The 26,777-nt window shown below is 40.0% G+C and overlaps 1 protein-coding gene across 2 annotated transcripts in view; it reads left to right on the top strand.

The window, feature by feature from the left end:
• The window catches only part of ATM (ATM serine/threonine kinase), a 46,128-nt gene that overhangs the window by 9,420 nt on the left and 9,931 nt on the right, over positions 1-26,777 (top strand). The window contains exons 11-51 of one of the 2 annotated variants that reach the window (XM_053456457.1): positions 146-343; positions 1,133-1,228; positions 1,851-2,067; positions 2,704-2,829; positions 3,397-3,522; positions 3,648-3,737; positions 4,165-4,333; positions 4,448-4,647; positions 4,859-4,941; positions 5,014-5,169; positions 5,263-5,338; positions 5,885-6,015; positions 6,330-6,429; positions 7,115-7,291; positions 7,869-8,038; positions 9,396-9,642; positions 10,070-10,188; positions 10,504-10,630; positions 11,105-11,304; positions 11,995-12,172; positions 12,652-12,816; positions 13,308-13,440; positions 15,101-15,196; positions 15,516-15,675; positions 16,536-16,677; positions 17,284-17,460; positions 17,980-18,157; positions 18,589-18,676; positions 18,772-18,930; positions 19,079-19,187; positions 19,387-19,475; positions 19,587-19,689; positions 20,256-20,404; positions 20,768-20,872; positions 21,764-21,883; positions 22,120-22,354; positions 22,710-22,877; positions 23,331-23,450; positions 24,492-24,709; positions 25,457-25,664; positions 26,466-26,579. In XM_053456457.1, the coding sequence (XP_053312432.1) occupies positions 146-343; positions 1,133-1,228; positions 1,851-2,067; positions 2,704-2,829; positions 3,397-3,522; positions 3,648-3,737; positions 4,165-4,333; positions 4,448-4,647; positions 4,859-4,941; positions 5,014-5,169; positions 5,263-5,338; positions 5,885-6,015; positions 6,330-6,429; positions 7,115-7,291; positions 7,869-8,038; positions 9,396-9,642; positions 10,070-10,188; positions 10,504-10,630; positions 11,105-11,304; positions 11,995-12,172; positions 12,652-12,816; positions 13,308-13,440; positions 15,101-15,196; positions 15,516-15,675; positions 16,536-16,677; positions 17,284-17,460; positions 17,980-18,157; positions 18,589-18,676; positions 18,772-18,930; positions 19,079-19,187; positions 19,387-19,475; positions 19,587-19,689; positions 20,256-20,404; positions 20,768-20,872; positions 21,764-21,883; positions 22,120-22,354; positions 22,710-22,877; positions 23,331-23,450; positions 24,492-24,709; positions 25,457-25,664; positions 26,466-26,579 (6,022 nt within the window). Of the gene's footprint in view, positions 1-145; positions 344-1,132; positions 1,229-1,850; positions 2,169-2,703; positions 2,830-3,396; positions 3,523-3,647; positions 3,738-4,164; positions 4,334-4,447; positions 4,648-4,858; positions 4,942-5,013; positions 5,170-5,262; positions 5,339-5,884; positions 6,016-6,329; positions 6,430-7,114; positions 7,292-7,868; positions 8,039-9,395; positions 9,643-10,069; positions 10,189-10,503; positions 10,631-11,104; positions 11,305-11,994; positions 12,173-12,651; positions 12,817-13,307; positions 13,441-15,100; positions 15,197-15,515; positions 15,676-16,535; positions 16,678-17,283; positions 17,461-17,979; positions 18,158-18,588; positions 18,677-18,771; positions 18,931-19,078; positions 19,188-19,386; positions 19,476-19,586; positions 19,690-20,255; positions 20,405-20,767; positions 20,873-21,763; positions 21,884-22,119; positions 22,355-22,709; positions 22,878-23,330; positions 23,451-24,491; positions 24,710-25,456; positions 25,665-26,465; positions 26,580-26,777 lie in introns of those variants that run through there. The other variant, XM_053456456.1, reaches the window with a different exon arrangement.

The raw sequence follows: 26,777 nt of genomic DNA, 5'->3' as shown, positions 1-26,777 counted from the left end.
ACTAAAAATCATTACATTACTAATAATTTTGTTCTGGTGATTACGTAATCGCGCTATAACAGTGCCACAGTCAGGAGAATAGATGGTACAGCAGCTTTAAAATTGTAGTATCCTTGTTACCCCAACAATCCCTTCTCCTTTACAGTTCTGCGGTGCGGTGCCTTGGCCAAGCTCTGAGCTCCTGTGCTATTCCAGACTATCTCAGTAAAGGACTGGACCAACCTGGAGGCGAAAGCAACGGAAGCAAAGGCTCATTAAAAGCGGACATTATACAGTGGCTACTCTTTGGACATTTAGATGAGGACATGGAAGACAACAATGAGCTTTCCCCAGTTTTAACCAAGTCAGTACATGGGATGAACATGAGAAAAAATAAAAAGATAAAGTTGTTTTTAGTAGAATTTAGAGGATTAAGTATTCCTGACAAATGCTGCACCCGTTCTACTTACCCTTTGGTGTTTGTTTACTGAATAACGAGATGGGATGAAATATTTCACCCTCTTCACGGGTGCATATAGGTTTTCTATAGCCCTGGTCTGACTACGTTTCCAGTGCCCCTCTGTTGCAGGCACTTGCACGCTAACATAAGATAACCCGATAGAGGCTCCTCCGCTAGCCCCATTGCCTAACGTAGCCACCCAGGTCATCTAAAAGGTAAATCCATTTTCATTTATGAAGGCCCAATGAGCTTCAGCTGAGCTGGATCTTTGATATATCTCCCCACATTATGATGCAGGACCAGCTCAGTCCTTCTAGTAGAAGTCTGAAGACTCCAGGTTAAGTGGATTCATCTTTTTTAAGTTAACCTTCTTTCCAGAACATGTGAGAGGAGATGCCTAACTTCCCTTTGATTCTCCCTTCAGCAATCTATGAACACTTATCCTATGCAGTCGCTCTTGTTCTTATAATGAGGAGGTTAGGGGAGGGCAGGAGGGACGCATCATCTTGGTAGTACGGTATAGACCTCTTTCAATGCACCCTGTAAGCTTTCATTTCTCTCCTGTTGCTACGTTAACATGTTTTAGAAACAGAATCTGACAGCAGATAAGAACGTTCTGCCTCCGTTTCTCCTCCGTTGAAATAAACATCGGTCCGTGTACTTTGTTAAATCGTTTTATATAATCTTTTACAGAGCCTTCTCCCACTCTTTGCTGCCTGATGTCCTTGTGAGCCTCACCATTAAAGATTCTGCAACTGCTATGACATTTTTTGGAAGCCTTTCAGACGGGTGAGTAAAGTTTTCTTATTATTTAATTTTATTTTAAAATAAAAAACTGCATCTCTTTCAGGCAGTATAAAGAAGCCATGTTTATGCCCTATTCTTTTTAATGAGATTCATTTAAAAATAGAGGCTAATCAAAAATGCATTTTGTCATAACACCAACAGATGAAAGATGCAAAGTCTTTGGCTGCAGTGGGCTTTATTCACTAAATGGACAGGTGGAAAAAGAAGGTTGTGGTCTTAACCCTCTACTATCCCTATTCATTATGAAGGGCCAACATTGCGAGCTTGTCCAGCAAGAAATGCTGAGCTTACCCTGTATAATACATAATATAATGGCTGAAGATACTTTGAAGAAATCTCACTGATTTAATACATTATGCAGGGCCGGTCGAGCTCATCTTGCAGCAGAAGCCCTTTAAACTTTCCTGTCAACTCTCCTTTTAGTGAATAAACCCCAGAGAGCTTCATGGAAAGTCAAGTCTAAACAACCTTACTGCTGAAATACAAAACAAATACAGAATGCTCAGAGTTTAGCAGGGAGATGGAGTAAACCCTGACTGCAATGTTGGGTATTAAAGGCATTGTGTATTTTTCTTACGCTTTTGTTTTTTGCTTTTCTTTGAAGCTCACGTAGTAAGAAAGACGAGATGGTTTCCTTTGACACAGAAGAACTATATCTTCACACCTCGTTTAATGAAACGACTCTGTCCCGTACGGATGCTCCGGATTCTGCCAGGAAGCCCGGCTCCTTGTGTCTGACTGTGAATACATCCATCAGAGAGAAGCTAGAACATAATCTTATCACGTTGTCTGAGCAGCTTCTCAACGGTTACTCCTCGGAGGTGACAATGGCCTGTTGGGTCATCTACTCTGTATATTACCTTTATCGTTGTATTATTATGGTTGTATTTTGACTTTAAAGGTGCTGTTCCACCTATTCTTCTCAACAATTTTTACCTCCGAAGGCCCAAACTATTTCCAGAAATAATTATTTAATCCTGTAAAATATTCATCTGTTTTCCTGATAGCACTTAATTGCCTTGTGACGCAAAAGCAGGCACTGATACGTTTGTTGCTATAGAAAATGCAAAGACTGCTTAAAAGTCGTGTGTTGTTTTTTGTAATAAAATTTTAGGGGAAATAATAAAAAAAAAAAAAAAAAAAAAAAAAAAAAAAGATCTGGTAAAGCTTGTTTTTGTTTAACATGCTATAGTTTGCAAACAAGTTTTAGTCTAAGTGCGACAGCACTTTTGAAAGGGGAAAAAAACTAAGTAGTTATTCAAATAAACCCTTCCTAGAGGACACTTGCAGTATTGAGTGCAAATAAATCAATATGTGCATGCAGGCATCTGTACATATGAGTAGTAATAATGTAAAGGGTACCTGAAACATAAGCACTGCACTTAAGTGTATTTTTTAGGTTGCCATTTTCCATGCTCTTATTGATGTTTTATTTAATTTACTCTGTTTTACTAAAGGCAACACCTGCTGTCAGCATGGTTCAGTGCGCAAGTCTGTTAGCCGGGGTCTTGGCCAATTACCGCTACGCTGAGATCATCAGCGAGGAAGACGCGTACAAATCTCAGTTGTTTCAAAAAGCCAAGGTGAGCCGTCACAGTCAAGGATTCGCTGCTTTGATCCTCATGTTGGCGCGCAAGAGGTTAAACATGAGAGCGAACCAGTAGAACTGATTCGTAAGTTGTCCTGCCATTAAAAGAAATGTCCGTTTGTGACCTACCTGCGCTGTGAACTTTAAGAAGAATTGTTGTTGTTTTTTAAAAGAAAGTGAAAAACAGTATCTCTTTTTAGTAACTTGTTAGTTAAAGACATCCATATTTTACTAAAGCCTGCAATGAAAATGTGCTGCATTGTTGTGGTTCAGATGTTACGTCTGTTAATTGACAGAGCTAATGTAAATGCAAATGAATGCCACAATTATGTACCGACAGCAGATATTAGTATATCCAGACTACTTGCCCATAAAATATAAAGGGGTAAACAACCCCATTCGTTATTATAGACAGTCCATGTGCATATGTTGCATGTGAAAGATTGTAGCAAAATACTTTTTCTTTTTTTTTTTGAGTAACGTCGTGGATGTGGCAGACCACTTCTCAATGCTTGGATTACTCTTGCGATGGCTGAACCATCTGGGATGTTTCTTTTTGCAGATGCTGATGCAGTGCGCAGCGGAGAGCACCTCATTCCTAAAGTCAAAAATAGGAGAGGATACCAGGATATTCTCACTGGGGTTGTTGGTAGCTCAGTGCCTGGGCTGTATGCGTGACTGCATTAAGGTAACGTAGATGTGGTATTTTCTTCTTACAAATACTTTGGTATATAGACTTTTACTGCTGTCATCTCTGTGGTTTTATATCACTGGAACATACGCCTCATAAGTACTCCATTGTTCTTTTTATAGAATAGCCCAGGACAGTTCTTCAAAGATTTCTTCCTCCGCCTCTTAACTACAAGGATGTTAACTGATTTGTGTGACATCTGTAGATGTTTGGTAAGTAAGCTAGATACATATTTTATTTTCATTGTGGGTCCCTATTTAAGTGTAGTCCGAGTAGGAATACAAAGTCTTCCCAGGGTCAAATGGTTTTTCTGTAAGCGATATTAATCAGTCTAGGCCTGGAAACCTTTTTTTTTTTTTTTTAAATTATTGTTAATCATCCATGATTTCTGTAGAAGAATACTGTAAACCGAATTGACATTTATACCATGTAACATTTGAAAGCAGATTGTAGAAGGTAATGTTTAATGTTCCATAACAGAAGGTAGATGTATATGAAATAGGATAAATTCACACTGTGTGCAAACAGCAGAGGTTTGTAGTTGATTGATTTCACCGGTTCTGACCTGAGGGCCGGTGTCCACTAATTTAGCACCGCTCCAAAACCAACTAGTTGTTACTTTTTTTGATACCTCTGCAGTTTACCAGCAGTGGAAACCCGGTAGAGGTAGGTGAAGTAGACCTAATGGATATTGACCCAGAATCTAGATGTGAGGGAGATGACCAAGGAGCAATGGACCTCTTTGATGACCACCATGGTACTGAAGCAGCAGATGGCACAGACATCGGGGAACTGCAGAATATCACCGGTACACTCCCTACACAACATTATTCGACTGGGGAGGGGGGGATCTATTATTGTTCTCACAGTTCTTGCGTATAATTCCCAAAGGCTGAAGAACCGCTATGTTTCTTGCACACAGGGGCAGCCAGTCCTCTGTCTGAGGAACATTTGTCAAAGCAAGATTCCGTCCTGCTGCAGACCCTTCGGTTTCTTTGTCTTTGTGCGTCAGCGGCTCACAACCTAAATGTGTCCTTCAGGCCGTCTGATATACGGAGGAAACTCTTAAACATCATTGACAGTAACTCTTTGGATACGAGCAAGCCTCTGCAGCTTCATGTGGTAAGCCAAAGTCTCAGGTCATTGTACTTTAGGGCAAGTTGTCCTTGGAACCTTATGTCTTGTGGGATGGCCAAAATAATAGTGGAGCCTTTACGCCTTTTTATTATGCCAGAGAATTTGAGGTTTCTGAAAAATTCTTTTCTATGTTGGGCCAATATAATGTTAAGATTCAAACAAAGGATCCATCTTCTCTTTCTTTCCTCCCCGGTAGTATTTGCAGCTGTTAGGCGAGCTGCATATGGCGGATGCTCCTCTTCCTGTGGATGACATGATCGCCCTGCTGAAGCCGCTTCCGTAAGTGTGTTCCCACCGTGTGTCTAATCTACTGTCGTATCTCGCCTTATTTCTTTTCTGTTCTGTTTGTAGCGAGGTCTGCTCTGCATATCGACGTGACCAGGAGGTGTGCGTCGCCATCTTGCAGAGACTGCTTCCCGTCGTGGTGTGTTTGGGGCAGGACGAGGCCGAAACAGATGATAGATGCGATGCAGAGGGACAGGTCCTAAGCATTGTCCAAGCTTTTTGGTAATCTACTTTTTTTTTCTTTAGAATTAGGGAATATAATTTAGAAATATAAAAAGATTTGAATCGCTTCAATGTCAAATGTTTCCTTTACAGGCACTTGACAAAGGAAGGGAAATGCACGGCCGTAGTCAGAGTTGCCCTTGTGAACTGCATGAAGACATTGATTGAGGTAACACCTTTTCTAAATAACAATAATCTTATATAATAATATTAGTTCTATAGGTTTAGATAGTAACCTATTAAAGTGCTAGCAAAATGTAGAAAGAAGTTCTAAACCAAATCACTTTCTGATATGTTAAATGGGACATATGTCTCACTTAACATTATTTAACATTTATATAAAGGTTTTTAAGAAGGACCGTTAAGGCTTCGTAGTCTAGCCCCCTAATTAATTAACCCCGCCACTTAATACTATGCAGTTTTAGGGTTGTACCATGTAAGCTGTGGAAAAATATTAAGCATAACTGGTAGAGGATACCTTCGTTGGCTGAATTGCATTAGATTACAAGCTCTTGGAGGGCAGCCAGTAAGTGTTTCATCTTTGCCAGTTTTTCTTAATCTAATACTAGGAATGTACGTATGGGACGTTTTGATTAGTAAATGGGGATATTCTTTAAAGAATATCTGTATTTTTAATTGTGTGGAGGCATTGAAACATTTTATGTGCAAATGCTCATAAATAATATGTAGCATTTCTGTATTGTTCTGATTGTAGGTTGATCCTCATGCTAAGTGGGCCATCATCAGTATTGCAGATTCCGAACTTCCCGTGAGAGATGCTTTCCCACAATTCCTGGCAGACGCCAATCATCGAGTTCGCCTGATCACCGCCATGTCTGTAAATAGGTAATTGAGATTTAAAGAGCCCTGGGGGGCTAGAGGAGACTGGGATCACCGGAAAGCAAAATACAGATTATGTTTTATGCTGTGCCTTCGGTGCTGCCGGTTCATGCTTCTTGTATTTAGTGTTTAGTCTTGTACTTATATCCTTATGCCTGCCTGGGTCACATAATTAGGCTGAGTAGTTAGAGCCATTTTGCTCCATTGTTGCAGTTGATTAATTAGCAAGAATACCACATGTTAATATTAAATTAAATCACCAAAAGAACATGTGAGCTTTATACATGTATGAACTTATGCCGTGTTCTCCTGGGCTGCAGACTGTTCCAGGATGTGAAATCACGAGCCCTTCCCCTGAAGTTACAGCAGAAGGCGTTCGATAACGTGTACATGAAGGTCCAGGAGGGAATGAATTCCATGGTAAGCACCAAAGCATTGTACAAATATTACACCACTGTTACACCATTAACAGATTTATTCAAAGGGAGAGATGCAGTTCCAGTTACCTATTTTGGGTCATGTTACTCCTATGGGGTCTCTCAAATGAATCTGTTTAGCTGTTTAGAAGTCATCTGTTCTTTTATGATCCCTGTGTGGTTGGGTCAGAGTCACCAAACAGTAAATTCCATTGGAATTTTCATAATGTGGCAAGGGACACCCCTGCTTTTTAGATATCTGTCCGACCGACAGCAGATGGGCTGCAGATGCACTGATGACTTCAGCGCACGTCTATCCGCTGAAACCCGGGGCTCTCGTTTTTGCTCACAAATGGTAGAGGTAATACAGCTAAGATCTCCTCTACCGATCTCGGGAAACAATGTTGTTATTCGCTGAAGGAGCGATACTAACGTTGTCTGCAAGCAGGCAGTGCCAGGGACCCTCGCAGCTTGTAACCTGTAAAGTGCAAGCTGCCGCCCCGGACTTTGAGCATTGGAAAATAACTAGCAAATATCCACTTTCCCATCAGCATAAAAACTTGTGTGTCTGATAAGCAAGGTGGAGGGGGATAATAATGCACATCATTCACAGTCGCCCAGGTAGTCAGATGGGGTTAGTGGAAATTTACTGTTGAAGATGTAATTTACTAAGCTGTTTGTACATGTAGTCTCGGGGCAGCCCAGACCGCGACGATCTCCCCGATGAGGAGTACAACCGAAAATCGACGTTGTTGATGCTGATATCGGTGGTCCTGCGCAGCAGCCCTGTTTGTGAGAAGCAGGCTCTCTTTGCCGTTTGTCAGTCTGTCAAAGAAAATGGACTTGACACCCAGCTCATTAAAAAGGCAAGTGTGCGAACTGTTCACTGTTCATGTGATTATTTTTATGTATGAAAGATGATTTTATTGACATAGCAAACAGTGGAATGCACACACTGATTGGTCCATTCTGTTAGGTGCTATAGATATAAAACCACGTTTCATACTTTGTACCGGAATTATGTTTTACTCTCTCATTCTATAGAAAGGTAAATCAAAAATACTATATATATATATATATATATATATATATATATATATATATATATATATATATATATATATATATATATATATATATATATATATATATTGGGTGCTGAGCCAGGGCACCTTCCCAGCCAGGCTGTAACTGCTGCCCTTACCGCTGTGCTCCTTCATCAGATCTCCCATATCCCAGCTGTCCTCCTCACAAGCACAGTACTGATATATGTAATTATCTCATTAAACAGCGGTGCACCAGAGAATCCGATCAACCGGTGGGACGATCTGCGTGAGTTTTGTAGGAGAGGGACCAGGCTTTGCATATGCGGATAAGGATAGGGTTGCCTGAGACGTAGATCTATAGTTGGCTGTGTACAATAGCTAAATTATTTCATTCTAGGTGCTGGAACGAGTTTCTGCAGCCCTGGGTTACAGAAATGTGAAAGACTTCATGACTTCTCATTTGGATTATCTGATTCTTGAGTGGCTTCAAATGAATGTTCCTGGGTACAGCCTGTCTGCGTTCCCCTACACCTTATTAAACTACTCCACGCTGCAAGAGTTTTACAGGTTGGTGCGCCCCCGCTGCTTGTAGGGCAGATATGTGACATGTTATCTGCAAGACTAACACCTGTGCCATAGAGCATTTCATACAGAACACCAGTAAGTCTGCATTAGCCATGTGGCCATAGGCCGTGGTGTCTCTTTGAATTATGCAGTGTCGCTGTAGATTCTAAGGTAAAGCCAATTTAGATTTTTGATGTACAAGCCATACGTGGTGAAGATTCCTAACAGATTGTATATAAACCTGCAAAATTTGAAAGGTGTCTGTCACCATGACAACCAATGCAATCTCCCTGATAGACCATTGACTTTCCTCCACTTTGAATACATATGCCCCGTTTTGTTAGTGAAACCCTGATTCCATCTGTGCTTCCAGTCCATCCACCTTGTTGAATCTCACCGTGTGTTTTTCTTAAACTGCGAACACATTGACAAATGCTGGCTTATAAGTAAGGACACGTTACATTCTTCCCTTCCTCTACCCTTCTTGTGTATTTTTGTTTTGTCTGTGTATGTAAAATAAATGGTAAGTGATCCCTTCACATATGTTTCTGAAACGTGAAAGTGCACACAATGAGTTTCCGCCTCTCATCACTTGTAAGTATTTTTTGTTGCGTTTGTTTGGCGTGTTTATGAACGTGGTATATATGTATCAAGCATGTTGATGGCTCATGGCTCTGTAAGGAATGGGTTGTATTGGCATGCAGCATTTGTATATTTGTCTTCATGCGTGTACCCGATTCGTATTAGGTTAAGGTGAATGTGTAAGCATGATTTGACGTGCGTGTATTGTTGGTATGGTGCCTTACTCTCATAGTTTGTGAATGAGCTAGAATATACACACAGGCGTTCTGGATTGATATAGATACTAAGGTCCTCTCACCAACATTAACCAGATTAAAAGTCAGACTATTCACTAAAACAAGACTTTGACAATGAACTATTTCTACTCAGACTTCATAACTTATAAGTCCCTACCCAACAAGTCTTCTGCAAAAGTTTTTCTTCAATAGATGAAATTGACTAAGCTTGAGGAACCCAGTGGTTGATTCCTTGAAATGTGTAGTTATCTTGATGAATTGATGCCAACCAACTCACAGTTCAGGCCATGCGCTCATAAATGTTATACTAGGTATACCTATCACTTTACTTTACTTTACTTTACTTGGAAGGTCTGCATACTACAGAGGATTGGCCAACACCGATTTCCAGCTCTACCAGCTTATTTACAGATTCCTTGACTTATTAACCCCTTAAGGACAATGGGCACTCCCTAAACCCATTGAAAACAATGCATTTTGAGCCCGTACGTGTACGGGCTTTGTCATTTAAGGGGTTAATGGTACCCCATGTCTCTTTCCAGATGCTGTTACAAGGTTCTCATCCCACACCTGGTGATAAGAAGTGATTTCGAAGAAGTAAAGGCTGTTGCGCAGTGTATTGAGGAGGACTGGAAGGTCCTGCTGGCCAATTGCTTCCCAAGGATTCTTGTGAACATTCTCCCCTACTTTGCCTATGAATGCGCTGGGGATCCGGAGATGGCGAAGAAGAGAGTGGTCGCCACTAAAGTGTATGACTTGCTGCAGCAGGAGAGCTGCCTGGGCAAGCAGGTAGGACCTTTCTTCCACGATATCGGCTTATGTTTATTTTGACATTGTTTAGGTTGAAAACTGTTTCCCTAAGTTACAAAATTCATATTTAATACATTGTACATCGTTTTTAAGTTAAAAAGACAATTTCTAACATCTAGCAGCATCTCTCACTGATATATGCCATTAGCCTGAATTATGTAGAATAATGGGTTGTTTATTAAGTTCTGGTGCATTATGGTAAAGATGAAACCATCAGCAGGAACACTATATTGGTTGTTATTGTGGCTTCCTTACGGTTACAGTGTAAAACCAAACTGCTCTTTTTACAAATCCGAGTTTATTCATTCTCAGATTATACTTTATTTGTATGTAGTCCTCCCCGACCTCTGACAGTCCCCTTATTGTAATGTATCTGGTGTCGGCAATATAGTATGTTCCTTTGCAGCAAATAGACAGCTTGTTCATCCGAAACCTGCCAGACATCGTGGGAGAGCTGCTAATGACGTTACATGAATCGACAAGCAGTGCAACACGTGAAGAGCCGGAGTTACTCCGCTTTACAGGGTGAGAATAGGAAATCGTCGTGTGTGTGTTGCCTTTCTGACAATGAAAATAAAAGCAAAGTATAATACATTTTCATGATTAACACAAAAAATTATGGGTAACTTACTTAACATCAGGTAACATCTTACAACAAGATGAATCAGTAACAAGATGAAAATGATTACTTTCGATATTACACTCGGGCACTTGGCATCAGGGGACCTGTTATTTAATACTGTGTTCATTTAAAAGTTCTATGTCTTCTGGGGATGTTTTCTTGGTAAAAGACCATACTGCAGCATAGCTTTAAATGTATATATTCTTTTTTTTGTTTAGGGAACTGGACCCTGCTCCAAATCCACCCTATTTTCCTTCTTATGTCATTAAGGCAACCTTGGATTATATCAGCAGCTGCCATAAAAGCAAGCTCAAAAGCCTTGTGGCAATTCTTTCGAAGAGCCCGGTGAGAATGTGTAATAATCTAGTACACGTCTATGTTTGAGACGTGCGTAACCTCTCTGTTCCATCTGTCCATTTTGGTCTCAGAAGGATAAATAGAGGACATCTGATTAATTCTAAATTGTGAACTCCTTTTGATGGCTTAAAGGAGAAATATCCCTTTCTCCAGAGTATTAGTTAGCATGTGTTCAGAACATAAGTTAATACTAGATAATAATTGTCTTTATACTGTCCTCCAGTTTACCTGGCTGGGTACGTTAATTGAAACTTCCATATTATGTGATTTCCAGTGGCCCTTTCTGGCCCTTCCATCTTAATGTGAACTTGATATGTCACCCACAGAGTCTTCAGCTATTGTGCTATTGTAGTGAAATAATGAATACATTAAAATAAAAATATAACTTCTGCAGACGACCTTTGAGGTACGGGTGCGTTCACCTTTTTTATTTTCTTTTTTGATTGTGTGTTCCGCTTGCAGGATTCATTCCAGAAGATACTTCTGTCCATTTGCAAACAGGCGGCAGAGACCAGCAATGTTTACAAGAAGCACCGCATCCTCTCCATATACCACCTGTTTGTCAGCCTGCTGCTGGTGGAAATGAAGGATGGTTTAGGTGGAGCCTGGGCTTTCGTGCTCAGAGATGTCATATACACTTTGATCCACCACATAAACAGCAGGTATGTCTCTGGCAGGACGTTATATCTCTGCCATTAATGTTTGTTTATAAAGCACTACTAAAGCGACACTGAATGCAAATAAAGTCAGAACATGACTTATTAGTCAATAAGATTTATATTATAAATGGAGCCCTCAATAGCTCATTCATGCACACGCACAACTACCACACCATACTGTGTTCAGTAAATCCATTATCAACATGACTAGGTTCCGAAGCACAACTACCCTACCTGTGTCGGTCTAAGATTGTGTTGGTAAGATACGGTAAGCGTGTGTGCGTGTAGTATATGTGTATATAGGACAGGCTTAGGGCTCCTGCATCAACCAAGTTGAGAATTTTGCAAAAACTCTGAGTATAACTACATTTGTGTGTTATTAATTAAACTTCATAGGATAATGTGTAGAGGGTTTATTCACGGAAGAAGAAGCTTGACTTTAGAGCTGTTTCTCACTTCACCAGCTTCATTATGTATATTTTGAAGGGGCAAATCTCCTGTAAAATGCCTCATAAAGCTCAATAAAGCCAGTGAGGTAAGACCACAACCTACCTCCAAACTCCTGCTTTAGTGAATGAAATGCTGTGTTTTCCTGGATTCACCAAGTAGTGTCGTTATTTTACGAATGAATCTCGGTGTGGGATTGTGCCGACTTTCCTTTCTGCTTCCTGACTGTGAAACGTCTTCTTTTAGGGTTTCTCATACCGTGGACGATGTCACCTCGCGAACCCTCCTGCTATGCCTGGACCTCTTACACCGTGTGTGCCAAACAGCTGTCACTTACTGCAAGGATGCTTTAGAGTGTCACCTCCATGTTATCGTGGGCACTATGATCTCTTTGGCCAACAGCCGGGTAGAAATTAAAACACAGGTAAATTGATTTTCTTGGTGGCTTCTAAAAGAAATGTGTTTTAAAGTGTTTAATCAATAAAGCAGGGGGTTGCAGGGCAGTTGCTCTTTTGATTTACCAACTTCAGTGTCCATTAGAAAGCCCTGAATAATGCATTTGTAATGCGAGTAGATTTTATGAAATGCATAAGGAAAATAAATAGAAATCACAACTCTACCACAACTTGCTTACAAACTCATCCTTTCGTTCATTTCACTCTCCCTCTCCCTCTCCCTCTCCCTCTCAGTCTCTCTCAAGATATTCAAGCCAGTATTGACCAAACATGCACCACGTACTATATACACATATGAATGCTGTTGCCTTTACATGGATTTTTTTAGTCGGACACAGTGACGTTCTATATGAAGAAATCACATTCAAGATCTATGTGGAGAACCATCCCAGACTTCTTCTGTTGTAAAACCCAAGAATGTTGCTGTTTTCTTTCCTTCAACATCCAGGTGTGTGAATTGCTAAAGTTTTTGGTGATCGAAAACAAAGACAATGAAAACCTTTACCAGACCATTAAACTTCTGGATCCCTTTCCTGATCACCCCATCTTTAAGGAGCTGCGGCAGGTTCACCATCAAATTAAGTACAGCAGAGGACCTTTCTCCCTATCGGAGGTACCTACCTTTATTCACTTACAAATCTAACTCAGAGATGAACATTTCCAATACCAAATATATTGGTAGTACCCAATGTATTATTTGTGAACAAGGGTATTTTGTACATCTGAGTTCATGTGATTGTTGTGATTGTTTTTTTACTCGATCGCATACCTTTTGCTGGACCTCGTTGGATCCTGTATGGCTAGTTTCAAGGCATTCCCTGTACCAGGAACCAGTGGGACCAGTTACAGGTCGCAGTGTTTTCTATAGGACGTATTGTTACGTCCTAGTGGTTGTTCTATGTCTTTCAGGACGTAATAATACAGCCCAAGATTGCAATCTATTGCTTGGTGTAGGTCTAGCCCAAGATCATGATTACTGGAGCTCCATGATCCCGTCTTCGTTTGCAGTTAGTTGCATGTTGCTGTATACAGGCTTGCTGTGATATTCACGGTTTGTGTGGTTTACCCTACCTGTTATATGCATTTCTCTGCTTTCTCCCGCAGGAAATTAACCACTTTCTCTCGGTCAGCATTTGCGAGACTCTTCCTCTAACGAGACTGGAAGGTTTAAATGACTTAAGAAAACAATTAGAACAGCACAAAGATCAGATGAAAGATCTTTTAAGAGATTTGCAAGGTATGATGTCAGTTTACAGAATCAGGTGTTCTACCTTGGTTTCTGATACAAGCAAAGTGAGGGCACGGGTGGGCCGGGATGTAGCGGTCATGCATCGTGTTTATAGAAACCAAACGGCCGTTCCTTGTTTCTTGTATCTTTTTATTCTTCTTTAAATATACTTTATTGACTTTTTTAAGACGTTAAAACTGTAACAAATGAACATAATTATGTACATTGTTACAATAACTCTAAAACGTACAAAAAAGACATGAACATACATTTTTGCAAGATTCTTACATAGCTGATAAGATACTTGGTCAAGAGTTACCGTATTTGCTCGATTATAAGACGACCCTGATTATAAGACGACCCCCCAAAATCTGAATATTAACTTAGGAAAAAAAGAAAAAGCCTGAATATAAGACGACCCTAAAGGAAAAAAGTTTTACCAGTAAATGTTAATTCATGTAAACTATTTTTTTTTAATAAAAGCTATGATTGAGAAAAATATTTTTTTTTTGTTTTTATTTCTTTTATATTTTCTATTGTATTTTCCAACCTGTCCCCCAGTTACGCACATCTGCCCCCAGGCTTGCCACACCAATATGGCACTGTGGCCCATGATATGCCTTTTAACCCTCTATATGCCACTGTGCCCCATGGTATGCCTTTTGACCCCCTATGTGCCACTCTGCCTCCAGAAATGCCTTATACCCCTATATCCCATTCTGGCATTTAGGGGGTTAAAATGCATATTATGGGGCAGAGTGGCATATAGGGAGGTATAAGGCATTCCAGGAGGCAGAGTGGCATTAAGGGAGTTAAAAGGCATTATATAGAGCACTCTGCCTCCAGAAATGCCTTATACCCCTATATGCCACTCTGGCATTTAGGGGGTTAAAAGGCATATTATGGGGCAGAGTGGCATATAGGGAGGTATAAGGCATTTCAGGAGGCAGAGTGCACTATTAAATGCCCCCTTAACGCCACTCTGCCTCCTGAAATGCCTTATACCTCCCTATATGCCACTCTGCCCCATAATATGCCTTTTAACCCCCTAAGTGCCAGAGTGGCATATAGGGGTGTAAGGCATTCCAGAAATGCCCTACACACACACACACACACACACACACACACACACACACACTTACTTACTTACCGGTGCTTCCAATTTCCTGGTGTATTGCCGGGGCAGCGGGTTGACGTCTCATTCCGCGGCAGCCGGAAGGAGGTGGAGTTGGCAGCGGGGGTTTGTATGCGTCCGTCGCAAATACCTTCCCCGGCTGTCAGAGATCAGGAACTCTGAAACAATGATCTCTGACAGTCGGGGAAGGTATTTGCGACGGACGCATACAAACCCCCGCTGCCAACTTCACCTCCGGAAGCACCGGTAAGTGTGTGTGTGGGGGGGCGACGACAGGAGGATCCAGGTCCCCTGCAGCGGTGCGGGGGATCTGGATCTTAGTCTCCTAATCAGACCTCTATTTGAGGTCTGATTAGAAGACGACCCCGATTATAAGACGAGGGGTGTTTTTCAGAGCATTTGCTCTGAAAAAAACCTCGTCTTATAATCGAGCAAATACGGTATTTTAAGAATTATCCAGTTCATGTCGATTACAAACAACAAATTCGCAAACAAATGCCCTATGTAAGTGACCCTTTTGGGTGTCTTTTTCAGAAAACCCCCAGGAGAGCGTCATTGCAAAGCTAGTGGTCAGTCTGCTGCAGCTGTCCAAGTGTGCGATGCATCATGAAAACGGGAGAGAGGTTCTAGGTACGAGGCTCAGGAAACTGCTACTCTGCGTGCTACTTAAAATCTTTTTTGGCTGAGAGGGATAATACAACAAAGGATCTCTGCTCATGTTGGGCACCCCTTCCCGTATGGGTACATTATTTCTTCTACGGATGCTGACACTCGTAGCTGCTTTGTCCCTGTGATTCTGAATGAAGCCTTGTCAGGCTTTCAACCACACACTTCATGTACAGTATTGGTGGTAATTTACCAAGCATCAGCAACGTAACTGAAGAAATACACCGCAGATAATTCGTTGTAGTAGATATTTACCTGTCATATTTCATTGTATCATTTGCAGAAGCTGTCGGGAGCTGCCTTGGCGAACTGGGTCCTATTGACTTTTCTACAATAGCTCTCCAGCACAGAAATGACCTTGTCAAGGTTGTTTTTCAGGAAAAAGAGCTCCAGTGTGTGCTGGTCACATTGGTTTTAATAAATAATGCGATGACAGATCATTGGTGAGATTCTTTGCTTCAGACGTTTGATCTTATTATGGGAAAAACATTTGGGTAACGTCCAAAACGGCGTACCAATGCTAAGCCAGGACCTTGATACATTGGGGTATATTCGCTAAAGTGAGAGTGGACAGAGAGTTATGGTTTTAACATCTTGAGTTGACAATACGAATTATGAAGGTCTAACCCCAGTGACTTTCTGGTGTAGGACAAGCTTGGCAGGCCCTGTATAATGTATAGCTAAATCAGCGAGTGTCCTCAGCCACTGAATTATGCCTTATACACAGCCAGCCATGCCGTTCTATGCTGGAGAAACTTGCTGGTGTTCATAATAAACAGTGAAGTGAGGGGGTTAAAGCCGCAACTCTCCTGTTCACTCTACCTTTTAGTGAATAAACCTTCTAAACATCTTTTGGCATTACTATGCACAGCATTTTGCAGTTTTCATCTGTTTCATGTGCCCTGAAACATGAATTGGCAGGTTTGTATGCACCTGCTTGTATGCCTACATATATAATAACATTATAAATACAAATGATGCACATCATGACATTTCCCTCGGTAAGAAACATCTTCCCTTATTCCATTTGAAATATATAACGCGGTCACAGATAAAATATATCTCACGGCTGCAATTTATTGGAGTTAAACATTGCAGGGTTAGGTTAAAACATGTAACGTTCTGTATTTTTCATATGTCATTCATAGACCTCATGTAGCGCGATAACTTTAATATTTGGTAAATCACTTAGATTCACGTGTTTTATCTATATTTCCATGACATAAATCCCCACACTGTTCCCAAAATGACTAATTTGTTTTGTAAAGACTCACATATCCTGCGATTATATCTCTTTCTTTAGTATCCAGATCCGATCAGCAGCTGTGACTTGCTTAAAAAATATTTTGGCTACAAGAACTGGCAGCATGTTTTGGGACGTCTACAAAGATAAGGAAGATCCCATGCTCGTTTATTTCCAGCCGTTCCGTGTTCCTAAGAAAAAGGTACGTCTGATTGCTGCAGCATACCAGCAGTTTTTAAAGATATGTTTTAAATACATCAAATATCAACGGGGAAGTAAAACCACAATAATGCCCCGTCAGGCGTAAAAGGGTTAAATGTGACCCAGTCAAATTAGGGAATGTCCTTACATTTACAAACATTAAAACCTTTATTTCCGTTGGAATTTAACACAGCAAGGGTTAAAAATATACCTAGATAGTTAATTATCTTTGCAATATGTTTTAAGCACACATATATGGTAATGGTGCTGAATGGTGTGATTCAATCACTTAGGCAGAAGCTAGGATTTTACTCTGTACGGGTAACAGATATTAGATATATTTAGAAATTAATACATTTATATATATAAAAAAATATATTTTTTTTTAATTTTTTTTTTTTACACAGTGTAAAAAAGGCCGAGTGCATTGGTTAGTTGTACTGATTGTCTCTTCTTACCACGTTCCTTTCTCATTTTCTATATTCTCTACTAAGCTGGAATGAATGTTATCTTATTGCACATGTTTGTCGGCTTCAGGTGTGTATCTTGTGCTTGATTTTGGTGCTAATATTTGTAAGTTCAGGACCAAGCTGTTGTAATTTTATAGTTTCTGGAGGTGTCAGACATTCAGACGAATGGTTCTCTGGAAAGCCTGGACGACGCTAACGTTTGGATACCACACAATGGTAGCCACGGGGTCTGGGTAAAGGACCTGACTTGCTCGTTGTTGGAAAGTGGTGGTGTGAAGAGTGAAGTCCTGCGGTTACTAAAACCTATATGCAAGGTAAGTGTGTGTTGACCCATTTCTACCCTATAAATACCACAAATAAATGGGATTTAGGTTTTACTAAGTTACAGCCAAAGCACATTACCGTATACACACACTTCCGATCTGTCCCACACCCAAATCCTTTCTTTACCACTAATCCATGAGCCTGGAGTTTGCCAGGAATCCAATTATGAACCTGGGCATGATCCAGTTTTTTGGGAACAGTTATTGATGCAATCAGTAATGAGTGACATGATACAGTTTAATAGATCAGGCTTTATGAACCTATTTTGGAGCTGAGTTATTGTAAATTAATAGATAAGTTGTTAATTAAAAATGTTTGGTCCGATAGTAAATCTAACCAATGAACCGTTGGCTGTCTGGTTTTGTCTATATTCTTAATGGAATACAATTGGAAAAGTCCTTAAATCATGAGTAGGTTTGAGAGGCACCGCCATTGACTTCTAAACAGGCTACTTCTGTAATGTGTCCAGTCTTGTTCGTATTAACTCTTTGTGTGGCCGGTGTTTGCAGGTGAAAGTAGATTTTTCTCAAGCTGTGTTGCCGAATCTTCTCCACAACATCCTCCTTCATGACTCTGATGGCTCATGGAGGAAGCTTCTATCAAAACACATCCAAGGCTTTTTCACATCATGCTGCCGGTCTGTACCAAGTTCCAGTAGATCAGCCACCCCAGCAAGCTCTGATTCAGGTAACGCCTAGCGGAGTAGCGTGGTAAGCTGGTACTTCCTGCTGGTTATTGATGGAATCACATAAAATTAGGTTCTGTCTGATTATAGACCACCTGCCGATAGCTGATGTTTCTCCTCTATCATGTTCTATTAACAATCTTCAAAAAAAAAAACGGAATGCCAGTAGTTCATCCATGTCACATATTGCGCATGTGAAGGTTACCCCCGTCTACCAGAGGAACATACACACACACAACAAATATGTGTCTACAAGAAGCGTTAACTTTTGAATGAGACTTTTCTCCAGAACTGTGTGTCCTGATTAAAAACTACACAAGTTTATCTATTTAAAGTTTCTCTATAAGTTAATTTTATTTTTCTAAAATGCGAGATGTCTTGCGAGTGCCATCATGGACTGTGTTAATAAACCTTTTTTTGTCTTCCCGTATAGAGTCTGAAGGTTTGACACGTGGGAGTCTGAATGTGGCTTCCAGGAGGACGATGCTCAGTGTGGTTGAATACCTAAGAAAACAAAGGAGGTAGAGAATGTCTTCCAACAATGTAACTCCTTAAGAGCGACATTTAAACCCACGTTAAATGGTAACATTCAATAAATCGTCATTTCTCCCCGTAGGCCCGTCCCAGGGACAGCCTTTGATGATAATTTCTGGCTGGATCTTAACTACCTTGAGGTGGCCATGGCAGTCCAGTCCTGTTCAGCCCACTTCACCGCTTTACTCTATGCCGAAATATATGCGGACAAGATCAGGCTGGATGCAGAGCAAAGGACAAGGTAACCTCTTATAGGAAATATTTATATAACCGTTAAGGGACATTTAGCCACTATTATCTTTTGAATTTGGCATCTATGCCTGAATGTCTTCTTCCAACGTAGCTCACCCCACAAACTGGATCATCTCTAGCTGTCTTTCTGTAAACAGGTCCTTGTCAAGTGCCCGAAAGAGTCTGAAGTTTGAGGAGGAAAGTCAGGTTATGACGATCACCAGTCTGAGTGACAAAAGCAAAGAAGAGACTGGCATAAGTTTGCAGGTAAGAAACACAAAGTTGAAGTTAATTTCTTCTCGGTTCCACACCTCGGCATTCCAGGATTTCATCGTGAGCCATGTTGTGGGATTCTAAACAAAATCAAATAGCCGATCGTATTTCGCACGCACACACAGCATGCCGCTTAAATGGCTGGGATACACCTAGACACCAGAAGCTTTAAAGTGTTTTTGGTCTGTGCCAGGACCTGCTGCTGGAAATCTACAGAAGTATCGGGGAGCCTGACAGTTTGTACGGCTGCGGCGGAGGAAAAATGCTCCAACCTCTTGCCAGGTTTGTTCAAATTAAGTTAAAAAATTTTTATATTGAAGTCTTGCCTATGCCTGTTAATGGCTTTGTTTGCAGTATATGTTCTAGTCAGAACGCTTTTATTTTCTTTACCAGAATCCGAACCTATGAACACGAGGCGATGTGGGGGAAAGCCTTGGTTACCTATGACTTGGAAGTGAATCTTCCTCCGGCCACGCGGCAAGCTGGCATCATGCAGGTACTAACTCGGCGTCTGTCAACTGCGTAGAGGCCTGTGAGACATTATCCCTACCCAAATGCTACAAAGCTTCCTTAAATTACTATATGTTTTAAAACACAAGAACGATGACCATTAGAAAAATCTAAAAATATTAAAAAAAATTAAAAATAAAAATACATTTCTTTTTTTTTTCTTTTTTTTTTTTTTACTTTCTATAGCAGCCAAAAAAGACTATTTCATCTCTTGCCATTTCCTGTATTCCTCTTTCATTTAACCCCTTAAGGACAATGGGTTGTCCTTAAACCCATTAAAAACAATGCATTGTGAGCCTGTACATGTACTGGCTTTGTCATGAAGGGGTTAATCCGTTAGCTGTCCTGATTGCTGCTGACCATTTCTTTAGCAAACAACATTGCGGTTTAATTCCCGTATGCGCCAACACTTCGAAGTACATGATTTCAGTGAATACGTTTAGAAACGTAGAACTAGATGGTCTCCTTTAAGCTGTTGAACGAAGGTAATGCTCAACCCGATCTAATGTGTACCTAGCGTTCTTACTCTGTTTTAACCCCTTGTCTGTACAGGCCCTGCAGAACTTTGGATTGAGTCGCACGCTCTCCACTTACCTGCGCGGTCTGGAACACGATAACGCGGAGTGGACCGCCGAGCTGCAAGAGATCCGTTACCAGGCCGCCTGGAGGAATATGCAGTGGGATGACGGCTCACCCATCAAGTACAGCGGCTTTTTATCTGTCATTTTATCTGTCATTGTTGGGCGGTAAACGGTAGCAGTCCCTCTAAAAGCGTTAGAGGATTCGTGGCGTAATGTTACCTGTAATTGTGTCGGAGTATAATGTTATAATTATGTATGTGTATATATATATATATATATATATATATATATATATATATATTGTGAAATGTCCCAAATGAGCGCTCCTGCAGGTAACATTATTGGCAGCTCACCCCAGTTTTATTTTAAACGTTTGACAATTTTTGTTTCCTTTCCAAAGAAAATCTCCTAATAACCGAGGGCTATTAAATGCTTTGCTTTGTAGATCTGTGACCGAGTATAACATATATTCTTTTTTCTAAGGTATGATTCGTCAGGACCTAGTTATCATGAATCCCTTTTCCGGGCCTTACAGTCTTTGCGAGACAAGGAATTGACTGGCTTCCACGAGCACCTCAAACATGCCCGGCGAGTATATTGCATTTAATACAGAGATAAACTGTATGCACTAAACAGCTCTCACACACCCGGGTATAACTGGGAGAAATGTCAGATTATCCCATGTCATCAACTTCTTTAATTAAGGATGCCAAACCCCGGGGCTTGAGGGCCACAGAAAACACATCTTTAGACGATAACAACTGTACAATGTTACTGTTTAATCCTAACAGTGCTGTACAATGTTACTATTTAATCCTAACGGTGCTGTACAATGTTACTATTAAATCCTAACTAACAATGCTGTACAATGTTACTGTTTAATCCTAACTAACAGTGCTGTCAAACTTTAAAAAACAGTTTATATCGAGACCTCTTTAAACACAAATCCCAGCTATAAAAGGGCTCTTTAGTCGAATTTTATAACTTTTACACAATACAGAAAAATGATGTTACATAAGCTTTCAGAACCACGGGGGTCTCTTCTTCAGTCCCTTCAGAAAAGAGACCTCCCAGGTCCCAAAATATAATTCTTTTTTTTCTTCTTCGTCTTCTGTTGGCCCATAAAAGCTATCTATTTTGACTAAAGCCTCCATTTTCTCTCGATTCAATATGGCTTTATCTATTTGTCTTGTAAAGATATAGGTAAAGATTTTTTGTGGCTGGCAGAAGCTGTAAAATTATGAGTCAAATGTATCTTGCACCATCTTTATTTTATTAACACCATTATTGGAGGTAATTGGGGAAAAGCTTGATGAAGCATAAGAGTGAATAGTTGTTGAGTGGCTTGGAGCGATTAAACTCTTGAATGCGGTGGAAGTTTATGGGCCATACCAAAATATAAATTCAAAGCAATGTTCTCAATGTTCTCGCTGGAAGAACGTTGGAAGACTTGGTCTTAATATCTTTTTTTCCTCACAGGGTTAGGGAAGTGGAAGAGCTCTGTAAAGGAAGCCTGGAGTCCGTCTACTCTCTCTATCCCACCCTGAGTAGACTCCAAGCCATCGGAGAGCTTGTAAATATTGGCCAGATGTTTACCAGGTACCTTGTTTCTGAAAATCCCTACGAGAACAAAAAATCACGTGGAAAATGTTGATGAAAATTTACTAATAGAGAAACGTTAGAGAGATGTTTCTTCTGTGTGGCTGTATACTAATAGTAAACGTAAGAACATCAGGGCATGGTGTCTCCAATTAGGGGATTGTGAAATTTGTGCAATAAGACGGGTTAAGACAATGTCGTGTAAGTGAAGAAGGTTGTGTTGTGCTTGATTTCAGTTCCATCACTGACTCTCGGTTAGATGACATGTGTACAAAGTGGCAGAGGCAATCCCAGCTCCTTAAAGACAGCGACTTTGGATTCCAGGAGCCGGTCATGGCTCTTCGTTCGGTTATCCTGGAGACAATGCTGGAAAAAGAGGCAAATGGCACCAGTCGGGATTGTCTTAAGAATATTCTCACCCAGCACCTGGTGGAGTTGTCCAGGTTAGCCAGGACTGCTAGAAATACACAGGTATATGCATAGTTTTGGATACTCACATCGTCGCGTTGGCCTTGCTAGGGATATTTAACCAAACAACTTTAGAGCAGTATCTACAGATTGTGCTTGAGGTTTGTTGGAGAATATTTGCCCCAATTCAAAATTGGTGACTGCACAATTGGTGACAACCCCACGTACACTCCCTATATATATATATATACACACATATATATAAATTTATATATATATATATATATATATATATATACACACACTGTCTATTCGTTAGTGTTCCATTCCAAGATCTTTTATGCTTTGTGTGTGAATGTATAAAATACATGCGCTAACCCTGTCCCGGTATTATAATATATCTGTGAAATCCTCGCAGCTTCCAGAGAAGGCGATGTTTCAGATAAAGCAGCATAATCCTGCCCAGTTTGCGGTGTCTGAGTGGCAGCTTGAAGAAGCTCAGATCTTCTGGGCCAAAAAGGAACAGAGTCTTGCCTTGGGAATACTCAAGCAAATGATTCACAAACTGGAAGCAAGCAGTTTTGAGGTTTGTTACAAAGACTTTGTGTGCTACAGCTGCCGGAACCGAGTCCCAGCGGTTTACCTAGAGACCCATTTTAATTAAAGGAAACCTTTTTTAATTAAAGGAAACTAATCCCAATAGTGGAATTTATTATCTTATATTAATAGTAAGATTGGGATAGATCTACAAATTCAGATACCATACTGTACCAAAATGACATCGTCGCTCATTGTTTTTGAGCCTGTGCTGGGTAATATGTATTAATATAGGTTATTTTATAAACAATAAAAATTTAAATATTTGAGTCCTTTTTGCGTTTGATATAAATGATCATTTTGAAGTGACTGCACTTTAGTTTGCGTTGGTATTTGTGTATATATTGTGTGTTATTGTGTGTTACAGATAATCTGGCTTTATTTTGGCATTTATATGCTCTTTGCAGTTTCAGTAGCATTTCAACTCTCCTCTCTTTTAAAGGTTGAGAATGATTCGCGTCTGCAGCTGATCTACGTGGAGTGTCTGAGGCTCTGTGGCAACTGGCTCGCGGAAACCTGTTTGGAAAGTCCTACCGTCATCATGCAGAACTACCTGGAAAAGGTGAGATTTATCCATTCGATATCTGATATTACAGACATTACTCACTAGGTACTTGCTACATCCATGGATACACAGATTCATATAATCCTCCGTACTCTTCATTCATGATGTTTTAAACGCAAGATATAAAGTAATGTAATTATTAGAAACATGTGCCTAAGAATACAAGTCCTCCCGGCCACTCTGTGGGGATATCCGAGCTCATCTATGTGACATATTGGACTAAATACAAAGCTGGAGAAATCTAAGTAGCTGCATAATAGTCACCGCTAGCTGCAGATTGAATGATATTTTTTTATGGACGTACCACGTCCTTCCAGCCGCTGCTTGATGTATGTTACGCTTTGACATACGGATGCAGTGATTTTTTTACTTGCTTTTACTAGCTGGTGAAGCAAAAGGAAAACAAATGGTGCGCTATTTGGAAGAATAGTCTAGCCTTATAACTGTGTCCGCGTGATCATTTGTGCATTTGAAGGGTTACCTTCTGATTAGAACTCTTATGCCCATAGGGTCATGATATGACCCAAACCCATGGTCTCCCATCCGAAAAAAATGCAGTTGTGCCCTTGGGCTCATTATCTGGTGAAAATGGTCTGTTGATGAATGGTCAAGCCAATTTGTTTTATTCCTATCTGAGCATCCAAACCTCAACCTTATCATTCCATATTTATATAGTACGAGTCTTTACTTTTTAATATAAAATTAGAGTTATGAATGCTGAATATAATGAAATTATTAATATCGCAGTTGCATCTGTGTTTCTGGTTGCATCGTATTTTATGGATAAATTAAGTTTCTCACAAATTTAACAGAAATATCTGTACTGAGAGCTGTACCGATATGTACTGTAGACCTGAAATGGTTTATTCACTAAAATCTTGCTCTGAGTGTAATGGGTGATTCCAAACTCCCTGGGTAGTCCCCGTATAGACTGTAGTGTATTATTTGATGGCGCTATATAAAACAACTAATAATAATAACAATTAGACGTGGGTGAAGAGCGTGTCTTCATCTAAACGCTCAGTGACCTCGTTCTAGGCGGTGGATGTAGCCGAGGCGGTTAGCGATGGCGTGGGGGACAGACAGCAGCGAGGGAAGATGAAGGCGTTCCTGTCGCTGGCTCGCTTCTCAGACGCCCAATATCAGAGGATCGACAATTACATGAAGTCCTCGGAGTTTGAGAACAAACAGGCTTTGCTGAGGAAGGCGAAGGAAGAAGTTGGATTGATGCGACAGCACAAGGTTCAGAGTAACAGGTGGGTGAACTAAATGTTTGAACCAGAAAGTAACATAAAAAAAAACGTAGTGTGAGTTTCTCATTAGAATTACTTGTATTTTGTTAAAAATGCATTTTTATAAACCTTGTTCAAGGTTTTGACACCTTTCTATTATTAGTTGTATGTATGATTCAATAACAGATTCAATTTAATATCCTAATCTACTAGACATGGAATATCTAGAAATGGAATGCCTCGGTCTTAATTTCTGAGACACTTTGAATAATGAAGAGGAAAGGATTTCATTGTAGAAACAGGACTTTGTTAGCATTGCCATCAAGTATCAGCCTGGCGTGGTGTTTGAGCAGGGAAAGCCAACATAAATATCGTGATTGACAGCAATGGCGGCCTCCGGGTCTGCAGATAAAGGAAGTTTATTGAAATAAAAAAACGACAGAACTGGTTACATCGCTGTGTTTAATGGCCAGAGAAAAATATCTGTTTTTCCATGGCACGACTTTTATGTTCCTTGGCAAGTAAACTATTTACATATCAGTTGGAGCGGAAGATTAGTAGCTCTTGCTTCGTTTCATTGCCCATAGATGCAGCATGATTGTTGTTGATTGCTTAAAGCAGCTTTTATAAGCACGTGGAGTCAGGAAGGGGTTAATCATTTTCGTGTCATATAATTGTATTCCTAGATAAACCTTTAACCTGCGCTATGAAATAAAGGTACTTTGTGATGAATGAATCTAGTTACAGTGACTCTGTTACATTAACGCTCAGGTATACCGTGAAAGTGCAGAGGGAACTGGAGCTCGATGAATGCGCCATCTCGGCCCTGAAGGAGGACCGCAAGCGTTTTCTGTGCAGGGCTGTCGAGAACTACATCAGCTGCCTGGTGTGCGGAGAGGAACACGACATGTGGATATTCCGTCTGTGCTCCCTGTGGCTGGAGAACTCTGCTCTGCCTGAAGTGAACAGCATGATCCAGGTACTCGCTTACCCTCTTCACTTCTAGCATCTATAGAACGATTGACATTTTATGCTTATGCTTATATATATATATATATATATATACATATGTTTTATTTATATATATATATATATATATATATATATATATATATATATATATATATATATATATAAAAATAAATAAAACATATGTATATATATATTTACATTTTTTTATGCTTTAAGCATAAGATATATATATATATGTGTGTGTATATGTATATGTACATATATATGTGTGTGTGTGTGTGTATATATATATATATATATATATATATATATATATATATATATATATATGTTTAAAGTAAAAATAAAAAAATTAAACCATCTATTTCTTTGCATGGGTATGAATTTCTGTGTGTTATTTATATGGACATTGCAAAAACGTAATTGATAACTTTTTTTTGAAGCTGTAATTCACAGCTTTTAGCAACTCCGATAGGTATTCAGATTATAAAAGCACATCAGCCTTTTTCATTAATAAAAATGTACCAACATGTGCCCGCATCTTAAAAATATATTGTACGCTCATGAGGATATCAACAATATGACCAACTCGTACATCCGATTTTTATGCCTTCGCTTTAAGCGAACACAACTTGGTCCGATAATCATAAAAGTTCTCCGTCCGTAGCAGATAACGGCACTCACGACCTTATTGCAAACGGCAAGGAGATCACTTTCAAGATGGCTGTGTCCTTATTGTAACATAACAAATGTGATGCGCAAAGGATTAGCGGATAAGTGTTATTTTTATTTTATTTTTTTTTTATAGCAAAATGCCCTGAAGATACCCTCTTACAAGTTTCTGCCTCTGATGTACCAGCTGGCCGCTCGGATGGGAACGAAGAAGATGGGGAACCTTGGATTTCATTCCGTACTTAATGATGTAATTATATTAACCGGTGACTTACAGCTTTTCACGCCTAGTTAATTGAGAAATAGTTTTCTTTGCCCCTTGAAGCTTTACAGTTACCGCTTTTAACTTCTTGATTAAAAGAGGTTTCATGATTACCCTCAAACCTTTTTGGAAATTTCAAAAAAGTAGATCTTGTGGGTAAACAATATCAGAGTTTATTGAAAAACA

The sequence above is a fragment of the Spea bombifrons genome, chromosome 2, assembly GCF_027358695.1.
Source record: "Spea bombifrons isolate aSpeBom1 chromosome 2, aSpeBom1.2.pri, whole genome shotgun sequence".
Taxonomy (NCBI): Eukaryota; Metazoa; Chordata; class Amphibia; order Anura; family Pelobatidae; genus Spea; species Spea bombifrons.
Note: the sequence above shows the minus strand (reverse complement) of the source record. Positions and strands in the feature narration are given on the sequence as shown.